Consider the following 13,462-nt stretch of genomic DNA (forward strand, 5'->3'; position numbering starts at 1 on the left):
GTCTTAGCTTCATTCTTTCTCTCTCTTTTTTTTGTGGAAGTATGATTAGTCATGTTAGAATTGTACACTCCATTCCTAATGTCTTTAACCCTTGTGTGTGTTTTCCATGTCTTTGTCTCTCTGTATTGCACTTTATTTTTTTTACAGATCTTTCAGTATACTAGTTTTTTTCTTCAGCTTTGTCTAACCTGCAGTTAAATGTGTTCATTGACTTTTAATTTTGTTGATTTTATTTCTATAAGTTTTTGATTGCTATTATCTTTTTTATAATTTTTAATATTTATTTATTCCTTAAACATGGAGTAGGAAATGGTAACTCACTCCAGTATAATCCCAAGGACAGAGGAGCCTGGTGGGCTACAGTCCATGGGGTTGCAAAGAGTCCTTAAACTATGTTATCCTCATTTTATATTCTAGATCTGGTTTAAATATATAAAGTCTCTGTGGATTTTCTTTTGCTTCTTGCTTGTGGTGTTGTCTGTCCTTATATAGGCAATGATTTTTATTGACATCATCATTATTACTAATATTTACAAATACTACAGTATTTACAAATTGTGAATTTGTATTTTATTGGAATAAATTTATTTGTAAAAATTGAAGCCTGGGTTTGAAGTGGATATTTAGAGAGGATTTACATTTGTTTCAGCCAGAAACCTGGAGATACTACTAGCACAGGACCAAGCTTAGCTAAAGTCCTGGCCCGAGAATTTTTGGACCATCTACAGAAAATGAATTCAGGTGAAAACCTATATGAGAGGATTTTCAAATTAGTCTTTTTTTTTTCCCTTTCCTGTGTAATTCAGTGAGGAAGCAGGCAGTTTTCCTTACAGGCTTAGAAATGTGGTGAAACTGACCAGAGGAGCATATTAGTATAACTATTTTAATTTTTAGTCAAGGTAAAAGCCAGCTGTTTAGCCGGCATTTTACTTATTTTCAGAGGATGGATCACCAAAGGTGGTAATTCATAATATAGAAAAAATAATGTACAGTATCTTTATCTGTATATTTGAAAAAATAAAATAACAGACCTTTCCTCAGTAAAGACATTACTGAAGAAATTGTTTTGAAGTTAAATACATTCAAATGGTTGAGTATGACTAAATGCTCTTTGTTAAGCTTAAGTAGCATTTAAGTTGAGATATCTATTTGATCAAAGATTTAGAATTATCATAGAAGAAATTGTTAAAAATTGAGTTTATAACATTCTATTCTATTCTTCTTTAATTCATGTAGAATAGACCTAATTTTATTTGGCTTAAATTGGTAGGTGGATTTCTTGTATTTGGATAGTTAAGCATTATAATTTAGTAGAATTTTCCTTGGTACATAAATGCAGAAATCCACATTCTTGTATTTCATTGTGAAAATTACTTAATCTGCTTCAGAGACCCAGAAACGAAAAGTAAATCTGGTCATAATTATCAAACAGTGCCTGTGTATTTTAGGAAGTACCTTATTACCCCTTGTAGTATATGTGAAAATATGATCTGAATTCTAAGGCCAGAATATAGTTTGTTTCATAAATGGGGACTCTAGTGGTATTCTAGGTATTTAAGCTTACATAGCTAATAGGAGTATACTATTTGATAAAAGTAAAAATGACTATAAAAGGTATAATTTTTTAATTAAAAAGGCATGCCATCTATAATATACTCATGCCACTGCAAATAATTTGTTTTTATATAAATAACTTTATTTAGGTAATTCTAATTTGAATAATTATTTCAGTTTAGTTGAATGAACTGTAGGTAACCTATAAGTAGGACTAGTACTAATTATAATTGGCTAATGTATAGACCGTTACATATTAAGCATTATACTAAATGTATAGTTTATCCAAATATTAAGCAATGTATGAAACACATTCAACATTTCCAGTATTACATTACACAGTAATACATTTTTGAAGAAAAACATTTTGATGAATTTTTTAAGATATCTTAAACATCTTCATAATTTAAGTAAGGAAAAATTGGTGTCTTATATTTCAACAAAACTGGCATATGCACATCTGGGAAAAACTCATCTGTGAATACTTTAGTTTTCCTCTTAGATTGTTGAAGGAAACTTTGATGGCAATATTAATAATAAAAACAGTTCTGTATTATTATTAGCAAGCACCTGTATAGCACTGCCAGGGATCGTCTTAAGTGCTTTACAAGAGGTAGCTATTATTATTGTTCCTGTTTTATAAATAAAGAAACTGAGACACAGAGATACTAAGTGACTTGCTCAGGGTCACATATAAAGGAAATAGTGGAGCTGAGATTGAAACCCAGTGTTGGCTCTAGACCATGGCTGAGTAAAGGGCCAGATAGCGAATATTTTTAGGCTTAACTAGTAAGATCTAGTTGCAGCTACTCAGTTTTTTTATCTGGTGTGAAAGCAGCCATAGTCAATATGTAAATATATGGATGTGGCTTTGTTTGAACAATAATGTAGTTACTGAAAATGATATTTAAATTTCATGTAATTTTTCCTGTTAGGAAATACTATTTTCTTGCCGCCCCCCCCTTTTGGTTTTTAACAATTTTAAGTTTTAAATTTAAGTGTTCTTGTCTCATGTATTATGAAAAATAAAAAAAAAAACAAACTGTAGTTTGCCAGCTCTGCTCTAGACTACTCTATATTCTGGGAGTCCTACCTTGTTCTAGGGCTTCCCTGGTGGCTCACATGGTAAAGAATCTGCTTGCAGTGCGGGAGACCTGGGTTTGAACCCTGGGTTGGAAATATCTCCTGGAGAAGGGCATGGCAACCTATTCCAGTATTCTTGTCTGGAGAATTCCATGGACAGAGGAGCCTGGAGGGCTACAGTCCATGGGGTTGCAAAGAGTCAGATAGGACTGAGCGACTAACCACTCTATCCCTCTGAAAAAAAAATTAGATTTTGCATTTTCTCTGGGGTCTGTTGTACTGGGTTCAAGTCGGACTATGATTTTTTAATCATTTGGATACCTGGAGCCATATTTTTGCCACCTGGTATACCACTGCATTTTTTCCCTCTGGTTGCAAAACAGGAGACCTGAGTTTGATCCTCTGGAGAAGGGAATGACAACCCACTCCAGTGTTCTTGCCTGGAGAGGATCCTGGCAGGCTACAGTCCATGGGGTCAGAAAGAATTGGACACAATTGAGTGACTAACACTACTCCTACTACTAGACTCAAGTAATTCTACTGATACAGAATGTCAGTATATTTCTTTTTATTATAATTTTACCAGAAACATAACATGAATCCTAAATGATTAATGGGCTTCCCTTGTAGCTCAACTGGTAAAGAATCCGCCTGCAATGCTGGAGAGACCTGGATTCGTTCCCTGGGTTGGGAAGATCCCCTAGAGAAGGGAAAAGTTACCCACTCCAGTATTCTGGCCTGGAGAATTCCATGGACTGTACGTATAGTACATGGGGTTGCAAAGAGTCGTACACGACTGAGTGACTTAAACTTCACTTTACTTCAAATGATTAATACAGTTTTTCAAAGCCAACTATTTTAAAACTAAATATATGATATTATGTAACTGTTATTTCTTGATAATCTTTAAATTGGGGCAAAAAAAATCAATCCATTCACTTATTCTTTCTAGGAGTTTCTTTGAGTTGCTGCTGTTCTTTGGAAGAGATGAATTTTATGAAGAGCCTTTAAAGGATATTCTTGGATCATTCCAGGTAAAACAGTTTATTAATTTCATTTTAATCTACCTTTGAAACAGGCCCTTTTGCTCTGCCTGAAAATAGTATATTGATTATTTATTGATTATAAGCTTCTAAATTTCCTAACGTGGCAATGCTTAAGATTCTGTTACATTGGCAGAAAAGAAAGTTCTTAAAAGTAACTTTTAGCTGTACTTCTAAGAAGTTCATACATTAGATTTTAATTCTTTATTTGCTAGAATGGAGCCTGCTGCCACCACCCCCTGTAGCTTCCTAAGCACATCCTTTTATTGCTAGCATGCTTTTTATTGCTAAAGGCTTTTGTTGCAAAACCCCATGCAGAACTTAGCCACAGAAAAAGCACTCTTTTTGCCTAGACTAGAAGCAGGCTGTCTGTCCCCATGCCACTTTTTCCCTTGGCTATTTTCTGATTTTCTCATCTATTTCCTTAATAGCCTTCCCAAGAGAGGAGATGGGGTTTTTTTTTCTTTTTCTTTTTGCATACACTTTATGAATGAAGAGTAAATCTAGAAGGGAATGACTAAAGATCTAAGACCTCACCTGTAGATACACGATCATTTGCTGTTTTTATACCGTTTTGTTGGGAAGCAGTATATAGTACTGTGGCTCACTAATGTGTCCTTGGCAGTATCTCACTGCCCTTTTTGGGGGTGGAATAAAGGAAGATGTGGAGCTTCCCAGGTGGCGCAGTGGTAAAGAATCCTCCTGCTAATGCAGGAGACACAGGTTTGATGCCTGAGTCGGGAAGATCCCCTGGAGAAGGAAATTTCAAGCCACTCCAGTATTCTTGCTTGGGAAATCCAACGGACAGAGAAGCCTGGTGGGCTACGGCCCATGGGGTTGTAGAGTCGGACACAACTGAATGACTGAGCACACACACGTAAGAAAGATGGACTTTGAGCTCCCCCTAGGGGTATAATTGTTCAGACAACATACTGCATTCTACATTGAGGAAGGAAATCATCAGAGTCACAGAGAAGTTGTGCAATGCTTTCTCTCCCCTATAACTTTCATTTCATGTTTACTGAAAGAGTTTTAGGTTGAATTAAAACAGATTTTTATGATTGATTATTCTGGTACATACATAAAATAGGAAGTGAAATGAAAGTCGCTCAGTCTGACTCTTTGTGACCCCATTGACATATATGGAATTCTCCAGGCCAGAATACTGGAGTGGGTAGCCTTTCCCTTCTTCAGAGGATCTTCCCAACCCACGGATCAAACCCAGGTCTCCCACATTGTAGGTGGATTCTTTACCGACTGAGCCACCAGGGAAGCCCAAGAATACTAGAGTGGGTGGCCTTTCCCTTCTCCAGCAGGTCTTCCCGACCCAGGAATCGAACCAGGGTCTCCTGCATTGCAGGCAGATTCTTTACCAACTGAGCTATCAGGGAAGTCCTAAAATAGGAAAACTATAAGCAAACTTAATTGGCTAAAGTATATCTAAAACTTCTTCACACTCAGAATCTGACTCTAGAATTGCTTTTCCTTTCCAGTCATCAGTGTCTGTTTTTCTACACTATTTTGTCTTCAGTGGCATCAAAAGTGTTGGTGATGTAGCATTTCCTAAAATAGTTAATAAAAGAACTAAAAGTCATGTATACTGGGTTTTTAAAAGCTTAAAATGACTTACAATAAGTTCTGTTTAACTAGTCACTTTTGACTCCTGCTTCAGGGGTACTAAGTTAGATTAATTATCTATACCTATACCATTTGATATCCAAGAGTTAAAATAGTGCTCTGCTAGTCTTTTGGGTTTTATTCTGAGTTACCAGTAAACTGTTTGGCAAGGTTTCATGCTGTCTTTAATGTCCTTGCATTCAGAATGACAACTACATCATAACCATTACCAGGCTGACATGGATTCAGATAGTATTATAAAACAATATGATCTCAGTGTTAAAAAATATGGAAAAAAAACACATCTTAGACTCAGTTACATTATATTGAACTTTCTGTTGTATCCATCCTTACATTGAGCAAAAGAGGTAAAAATACCTGTTCTCATGGAAACTGCATTCTAACTAGAATCTATATTCAGGTATTTTAAAATAATTTTCCATTCCATTTTTCCTTCGACACTTGTGTCCTTAGCAATCTGTTCTTGAATTTTTGCTCCAGTAAATATTTATTTAGTTCCCACTGTGCGCTATGCACTAAGCTCTGGGGAAAAAACCATAATAAGCAAAACCAGAAAAACCTTGCTATTGTGAGCTTTAATTCTAGTTTAGAGACAAAAAGACAAGAAGTCAAACCTTTGTAAATTGCAAGTATTTTTGAAAATGACAAATGACTTCAGTGGCAAATACTGAAGTATTTTTAGAGTTGATGAGAGACAGTAATTGACTTCTGTTTTAAATGTGTGAAATCATAGTATTTGTTAAGTGTATATCCTTTTTTTGCTTTGTCAACAGAGTTTCCATTCAGTTATCTAAATAATTAATTCCTCAATAGAGAGTTCCTCAACCTCAATAGGTTTGCACTGTTTTCTGTTCCTCAACAAATTCTAAAACCCACCCCTTCTCCTGTTTGTTTTCAGTCTTTGCATTTCTGCTACTTGTGATATTGTGGCCCATTCCTACTCTAAATTTTCCTAAGCCTCTAATTCCTATCTCCTTGGAGAAATTTCCCCTTTTGTTCCCATTTTAGCTTTATCTGGAGAATAGTCTTCATTTTGTAACTGAACTGCTGCTGCTGGTACTTCCCCAGCCAGGTGCCCGAAGGGACTCAAAAAAGGCCAACATGTAGTCCATCATGTATACTCCTTTCAGACCTCACATTTGCAAGCTTGTGAATTTTCCAGGCTTTAGACCAACCTTTGATAATCCAGTGACAAACCCAATGTCACCTTTTGAAATTTTTTTTTTTAATACTTTCTACTAGTGCAAGCCCTAGTTCCCAAGTGGTACATTTCTATCCATCTTTCGTACAGGTTCATACCAGCTAAGATCATGCTCTTTCTTCTCTGCAAGAAGTAGGACAAACACAGCTGCTCATACTTCAGTGTACATAAAGATCATATGGGAATTTTGCTAAAATCCAAGTTAACAATTCAGTAGTTCTGGGTTGGGACCTAAGAATCTGCATTTCTAACAAGCTATGAGGTGATGCTGTTGGTCCCTAGATCACACTTGGAATCAGCAAGAGACTAACATTCTTGGCAGATTTGAGTTAATTGTTTATTCTCTTCCCCCACCCATTTCCTGACTTGCCACTGTGTCATCTTGGGCAAGTTACATACTTTCAGTGTCAGTTTCATTGTTTGTAAAGTGGGAACAGTAATTGTATTTGCTGTATAGGGTCCTCCGTTTGGCATTGTTCTTAGAAAAATGATCAGGTTTAAGGCCTAAGGAAGGCCTATAGCCTGTCTGGTGAAGTATGTGAACTCATGAAGTCATATTATTAGGATTTCTGTTTCACGATGAAACCAAAACCTACCTCTTAAGCTTATTCTTTTCTTCTGTGAATTTCAGATTTCCTAAACCTTGAGTTGTTTAGGTAGAAATTACTTATTATTCTTATCCATTGACTATATTTTCTCTGTGCTTTATGCCAAGAGGAAACGTCATTCTTAGAGCCAGATGTTCCATATACAGATTGTCCCCAACTTACAGTGGTTCAACTTAGAATTTTTCAGCTTTACGATGGTGTGAAAGCGTACCATTCAGTAGAAAGTGTACTTCACATTTTGAAATTTGATCTCTTCCTGGCTAATGATATGCCATATGGTGCTGTCTCATGATGCTGGGCAGTGGCAGCAGCTCCCAGTGGCTCCAATTAGCCATGCTATCATGATAGTAGACAACCATTCTGTACCCAGACAACCATTCTGTTTTTGACTTTCAGTATAATCAATAAATTACATGAGGTGTTCAACATTTTATTATAAAATAGGCTTTGTGATAGATGACTTTTCCCAACTACAAGCCCAGTATAAGTGGGCATTTTTAAGGCAAGCTTGGCTAAGCTATGATGTTTGGGAGGTTAGATGTATTAAATGCATTTTCGACTTACGGTGTTTTCATCTTACAGTGGTTTATTAGGCCTTAACCCCATCGTAAGATGAGGAGGATCTGTGCTGGCTCCTAAAAGCTTGCTTTCTTGGTACTTGGCTTCTGGTAATTTTTCTTTACCTCAGCATAAGAAGATGACACATTTCTTGTGTGATGCACCAACTTCATTATTGTTATTTTTAATCTGTTCATTGGTGAGCTTTCCATAGGCTTGTAATTGAATTCATTACACTTGGTCTCTAAAACCCATTAATTTAATTCCATTAATTTAATTAAATAGACTCCCAATGAAGTGATAAAAATAATGTAAAATTTGGAAAAAAATTCCTTGTGAATGTTATAAAATCAGCAGTTGATTGACTGAATGTGAGTAAATAGGGAAATGAGAGACAGAGATAAAAGAGAGAACCATCCAGTGCTATCCAGCAATATGTGGCTCCCCCCACCAGCTTGTAAGAGTAGAGGCCAGAGGAAATCGCAAATAGTGGGTCATTTGGTATGTGGCCAGTCTCATTCTGGTTGGTGCTTCCTGAAAATACACTAGGTGTGCAGCAGAACCAACAGAACAGGAATTGTGATGTGACTGTTAAACCTACATTAAAAATGGCATGTATGGCTCTGCATGAGAGCATTCCTTTCATTGAGAGAATGATGGTATGACCCAAACTAAATGCAGCCTGTCCCAGTACCCAGAGGTAAGAAAGTTTTCTGAATAGCTCAGCTGTACAGCTCCAGCTGTAGCTTCCTCATAATTTACTGCCTCACAGGCCATTACTCTTAACAAATCATACTTAGAAACTTTTACCTTCTGTGTTTGGACTTGAAAAATTTGACAAAGACCTATTTATCCATTAGTAAAACAGCTCTCTGTTGTAAATAGTCTAGGTAGAGATGAATGAAGAGACTAAATAACCTGAATTACCTTCAGTTACATGGTAAGATAAAAGGTGTTTCTTTTTTTAAGGATCAGTTATGTTCTTGCTGGGGTTGAGTCTCAAGTATCTTCCATGAAACTGAAGTGAAATTTAAAAGAAAGGACAACCTCAAGGATGTATGGAAGTAAAATAGTGTATGGAGAGGAAACCACTAAATTAAAAGTGTAGTGAAGGCTATCAGCAGCAGACTAGCTCTAAGAAAAACCAAATCAGTGAAGTAAATAATTTAAAAAATTAATTTTCAATTCATGGTTACATACAGCCATATCTTATTACAGTCTTCATTTTTAGGATTAAAAAAACTCCTACAGATGCAGGACTCACATAGAAAAACTAGGGTTCTCACAAAGGAAAGAATAAAATCAGGTCTGCAGTGAACTTCTTCATTGTAACAAATGCCGAAACAAATAATATCTGGAGTTTTTAAAGGAAAAAAGTATTATTTAATAATACGATGCCAAGCCCTGTAGTTTATAACAGAGGGCAACATAAATAAATAGCCCAGATACTTAGAAGACAAACCAGCTTATCTTTTATCAGGAAAGTGAAAGAAACCAGCTGATTTAGAAGTGATCAAAGCAAAGAATTTACACAGGGTGGTTACAGGAAAAAAAAAAGGATTGATCTGAAGAAACAAGTAAAAGTAAACACACTATTGTTAATATGTTGTTATGAAAATCCTATTAATATCAGAAATGATTCTGAAAAAAGAAACTATAAGTTTTGAATAAAAGTACACACACAATAATCAACAACTAAGATCTCAGATTATAGTACTGATTGGATTGAATTAAGGAAAATAAGGAGGAATCAAGTATATTCTTGGGCATTTAAGCTGAAGTAACCATGTATGTGCTAAGTAACTTCAGTCCTGTCCAACTCTTTGCAACCCTATGGACCATAGCCCACCAGGCTTCTCTGTCAATGGGATTCTCCAGGCAAGAATAATGGAGTGGCTTGCTGTTTCCTTCTTTGAAATAACCACGTAGAGTAGTGCTATTCACTAACTGAGCATTGATCATAGGGGGAAGAGGAGGATCTAGAAAGAAGATAAGTTCAATTCTAGACACAAGAGTTTTAAATATCTTTGGAATATCCAAGTACTAATGATGCCCAAAAGCAGAGACATTACTTTACCAACAAAGGTCCATATAGTCAAAGCTGTGGTTTTCCAGTAGTCATATATGGATGTGAGAGTTGGACCATAAGGCTAGTGCTAAAGAATTGATGCTTTTGAACTGAAGAAGACTCTTGAGAGTCCCTTTTACTGCAAGGAGATCAAACTAGTCAGTCCTAAAGGAAGTAAGTCCTGAATATTCCTTGGAAGGACTGATGCTAAAGCTGAAGCTCCAGTGCTTTGGCCAGCTGATGCCAAGGGCCAACTCACTGGAAAAGATCCTGATCCTGAGAAAGATTGAAGGCAGGAGGAGATGGTGACAACAGAGGATGAGACGGTTGGATGGCGTCACCGACTTGATGGACATGAATTTGAGCAAGCTCGGGAGTCATGATGGACACCTGGCATGCTGCAGTCCATGGGATTGTTTTAAAGAGTTGGACACAACTGAACAATTGAACTCAGCTGAACTGAATGATGATCAATTAATGGTAGATTTATGGGTTTTTATGTGTATCTCTCTAATTTGTTTCTTTTTAAGTCAAGATCATGTATCATTTTATTAATCAAGAGAAAAATAACTTACATAGATTTTTGTTCACTTGTTTTATTTAGGGGCGGGGAAAGAGATTGACCCTGAAGTAGTCAACAAAATGCCAACCTGTAATCTAAAAGCATTACTGCTAGAGCTCTGTAGAGATGCAGAGTTCAATCCCACGGTCAGGGAATATCTCCTGGAGGAGGAAATGGCAACCCACTCTAGTATTCTTGTGTTAAGAATCACATGGACAGACGATCCTCACTGGCTACAGTCCACAGGATTATAAAGGGTCTGACACAATTGAGTGACTGAGCATAGAAGTTGGCCTTAGTTAAGCTTTTTTTTTTTTCTTGGTACTCTACCCTATTTTTCTATCTGTTTGACCTTTGTGTGAGTAGGGAAAGGAGGTGGGAGGAAATAGAGAACAAAAACTCCCAAACAGGAGGAGGCCCAAGGCTATACTGTAATAGCATCTTGAAGAGCAAAAAATAATCAGAAGTAAAAGAACCAGCCACAAGAGAGGAGTGTAAATAGCTTGTTACGTCCACCCTGTTTTACTGGGGCAAGTGTTGATCTCCCCTGAGAAGTTAGAGTGGCTTCCCTGGTGGCTCAGATGATAAAGCATCTGCCTGCAATGCAGGAGACCAGGGTTTGATCCCTGACTTGGGAAGATCCCCTGGAGAAGGGAATGGCAACCCACTCGAGTATTCTTGCCTGGAGAATTACATGAGCAGAGGAGCCTGGCAGGCTACAGTGCATGGGGTCACAAGGAGTTGGACACGACTGAGCAACTGACACACACACAAAAAGAAGTGAGAGTATATATTCATCATCTTCATAAGACCAGTGTGTCTCCCAGATTTTATTATTTTAGCTAATAGGAATATGTTGAGAACCATTGACATTCCACTAAAACCTTCTCAAAACCTAGATCATGTCCCGTCCCTAGACTAATTGGAATAAATTTCCCAAATGATTTGGCAAATTTCTCATGTTGGTATTCAAAACTACCTTTGTAGCTCTGGTTAAAAGGTTTTTAAATATAACTCCAAGCTAGGCTTCAACAGTATGTGAACTGAGAAATTCCATATGTATAAGCTGGATTTAGAAAAGGCAGAGGAACCAGAGATCAAATTGCTAACATCTGTTGGATCATAGAAACAGCAAGAGAATTCCTGAAAAACATCTATGCTTCATTGACTACGCTAAAGCCTTTGACTATGTGTATCACAACAAACTGGAAAATTCTTAGAGATGGAAATACCACACCACCTTACCTGCCTCCTAAGAAATCTGTATGCAGGTCAAGAAGCTAGAGTTAGAACCAGACATGGAACAACAGGCTGGTTCCAAATTGGGAAAGGAGCAGGTCAAGGCTGTATATTGTCACCCTGCTTATTTAACTTATATGCAGAGTACATCATGAGAAATGCTGGGCTGGTGAAGCACAAGCTGAAATCAAGATTGTAGGGAGAAATATTAATAACCTCATATGTGAAGATGACACCACCCTTATGGCAGAAAGTGAAGAGGATCTAAAGAGCCTCTTGATGAAAGAGAAAGAGGAGAGTGTAAAAGCTGGCTTAAAACTCAGCACTCAGATAACTAAGATTATGGCATCCAGTCCTATCACTTCATGGTAAATAGATGGGGAAACAGTGGAAACAGTGAGAGACTTTATTTTCTTGGGCTCCAAAATCACTGTGGACAGTGACTGCAGCCATAAAATTAAAAGACACTTGCTTCTTGAAAGAAAAGCTATGACAAACCTAGACAGCAATCATTAAAAAGCAGAGACATTGCCGACAAAGGTCTGTCTAGTCAAAGCTATGGTTTTTCCAGTAGTCATGTATGGATGTGAGATTGGACCATAAAGAAGGCTAAGTGCTGAAGAATTGATACTTTCTTGAACCTTCTGTGTTGGAGAAGACCGCTGAGAGTCCTTTGGACTGCAAGGAGATCAAACCAGTCAATCCTAAAGGAAATCAACCCTGAGTATTCATTGGAAGGCTTGATGCTGAAGCTCCAATATTTTGGCCACCTGATGCAAAGAGCCAACTCATTGGGAAAGACTCTGATGCAGGGAAAGATTGAATGCAGGAGGAGAAGGGTATGACGGAGGACGAGATGTTTGGATGGCATCACTGACTCCACGCAATGGACATAAGTTTGAGCAAACTCTCGGATGTGGTGAAGGATAGGGAAGCCTGGCATGCTGCAGTCCATGGGATTGCAAAGAGTCAGACACAACTGAGTGACTGAACAACAAATACCAGCTTAAGAGCAAGACCTTCTGTGAGAAGCAGTTTCAAAATTGTGTTCCCATATTATCTGAACATATTAATACCTGAAGTAATATATATGTTCCCAGATAAAATATTTCTAAATAAATCATTAAACCAAAGACCTGAGAAATTTTATTCATTCATTCAACAATATTTATTGGAGCTTTAGTAACTTGTCAGTTTGTGGCATAACCCATATTGTGACCTGTTCTCTTGACTGACCTACTCACAGAGTCATATTTTATATTTAGTTTGCCTAGGAACCTGTGCTCAAGTAATCTTGTAGCTACCTTAATTCTGCTTCAGGGTCTATCTTACAGGTTAGAACTGTAACAATAGCATTTCTCTGATGGCCATATCATTTCATTACTTATTTTAAATTATTGATAGTAGGGTAGGTTGTACTTTCATGCTCAGATAACACACATAGAAATATATTTCTTTGTAATCTTCAGACTTTCTATGTAAAAATAATTTTAAACTAAATTAGTAAAATGTTTCTTAATAAGATATGCAGAAATAAAACTTCCTGTCTTTAAATTGAAAGGGCTGTGCTGTGTGTGCTTAGTTGCTCAGTCACGTCCTACTCTTTGTGACCCCATGGACTATAGCCTGCCAGGTTCCTATGTTCATGATGATTCACCAGGCAAGAATACTGGAGTGGGTTGCCATACCCTCCTCCAGAGGATCTTCCCAACCCAGGGATCAAACCCAGGTCTCCCACACTGCAGGTGGATTCTTTACCATCTGAGCCACCAGGGAAGACCATTATCATGGCAACTACCAATTAATTCTGAAATCTGATTATACTCTGAGTTGGTGGTTTTACTTTATTTATGATTGATTTCCCCTTCAGAAAAAAACTAAGTAACGTTTACATTGTTACCTAAAATT

At 37.1% G+C, this 13,462-nt stretch overlaps 1 protein-coding gene across 2 annotated transcripts in view; it reads left to right on the forward strand.

Moving 5' to 3' along the window:
• The window catches only part of ZNF654 (zinc finger protein 654), a 91,337-nt gene that overhangs the window by 49,121 nt on the left and 28,754 nt on the right, over positions 1–13,462 (forward strand). For both annotated transcript variants that reach the window (XM_069578844.1, XM_069578833.1), the window contains exon 3: positions 3,590–3,671. In XM_069578844.1, coding sequence (XP_069434945.1) covers positions 3,590–3,671 — 82 coding nt within the window. The remainder of the gene's footprint in view (positions 1–3,589; positions 3,672–13,462) is intronic.

The sequence above is a fragment of the Ovis canadensis genome, chromosome 1 (genome assembly GCF_042477335.2).
Source record: "Ovis canadensis isolate MfBH-ARS-UI-01 breed Bighorn chromosome 1, ARS-UI_OviCan_v2, whole genome shotgun sequence".
Classification (NCBI taxonomy): Eukaryota; Metazoa; Chordata; class Mammalia; order Artiodactyla; family Bovidae; genus Ovis; species Ovis canadensis.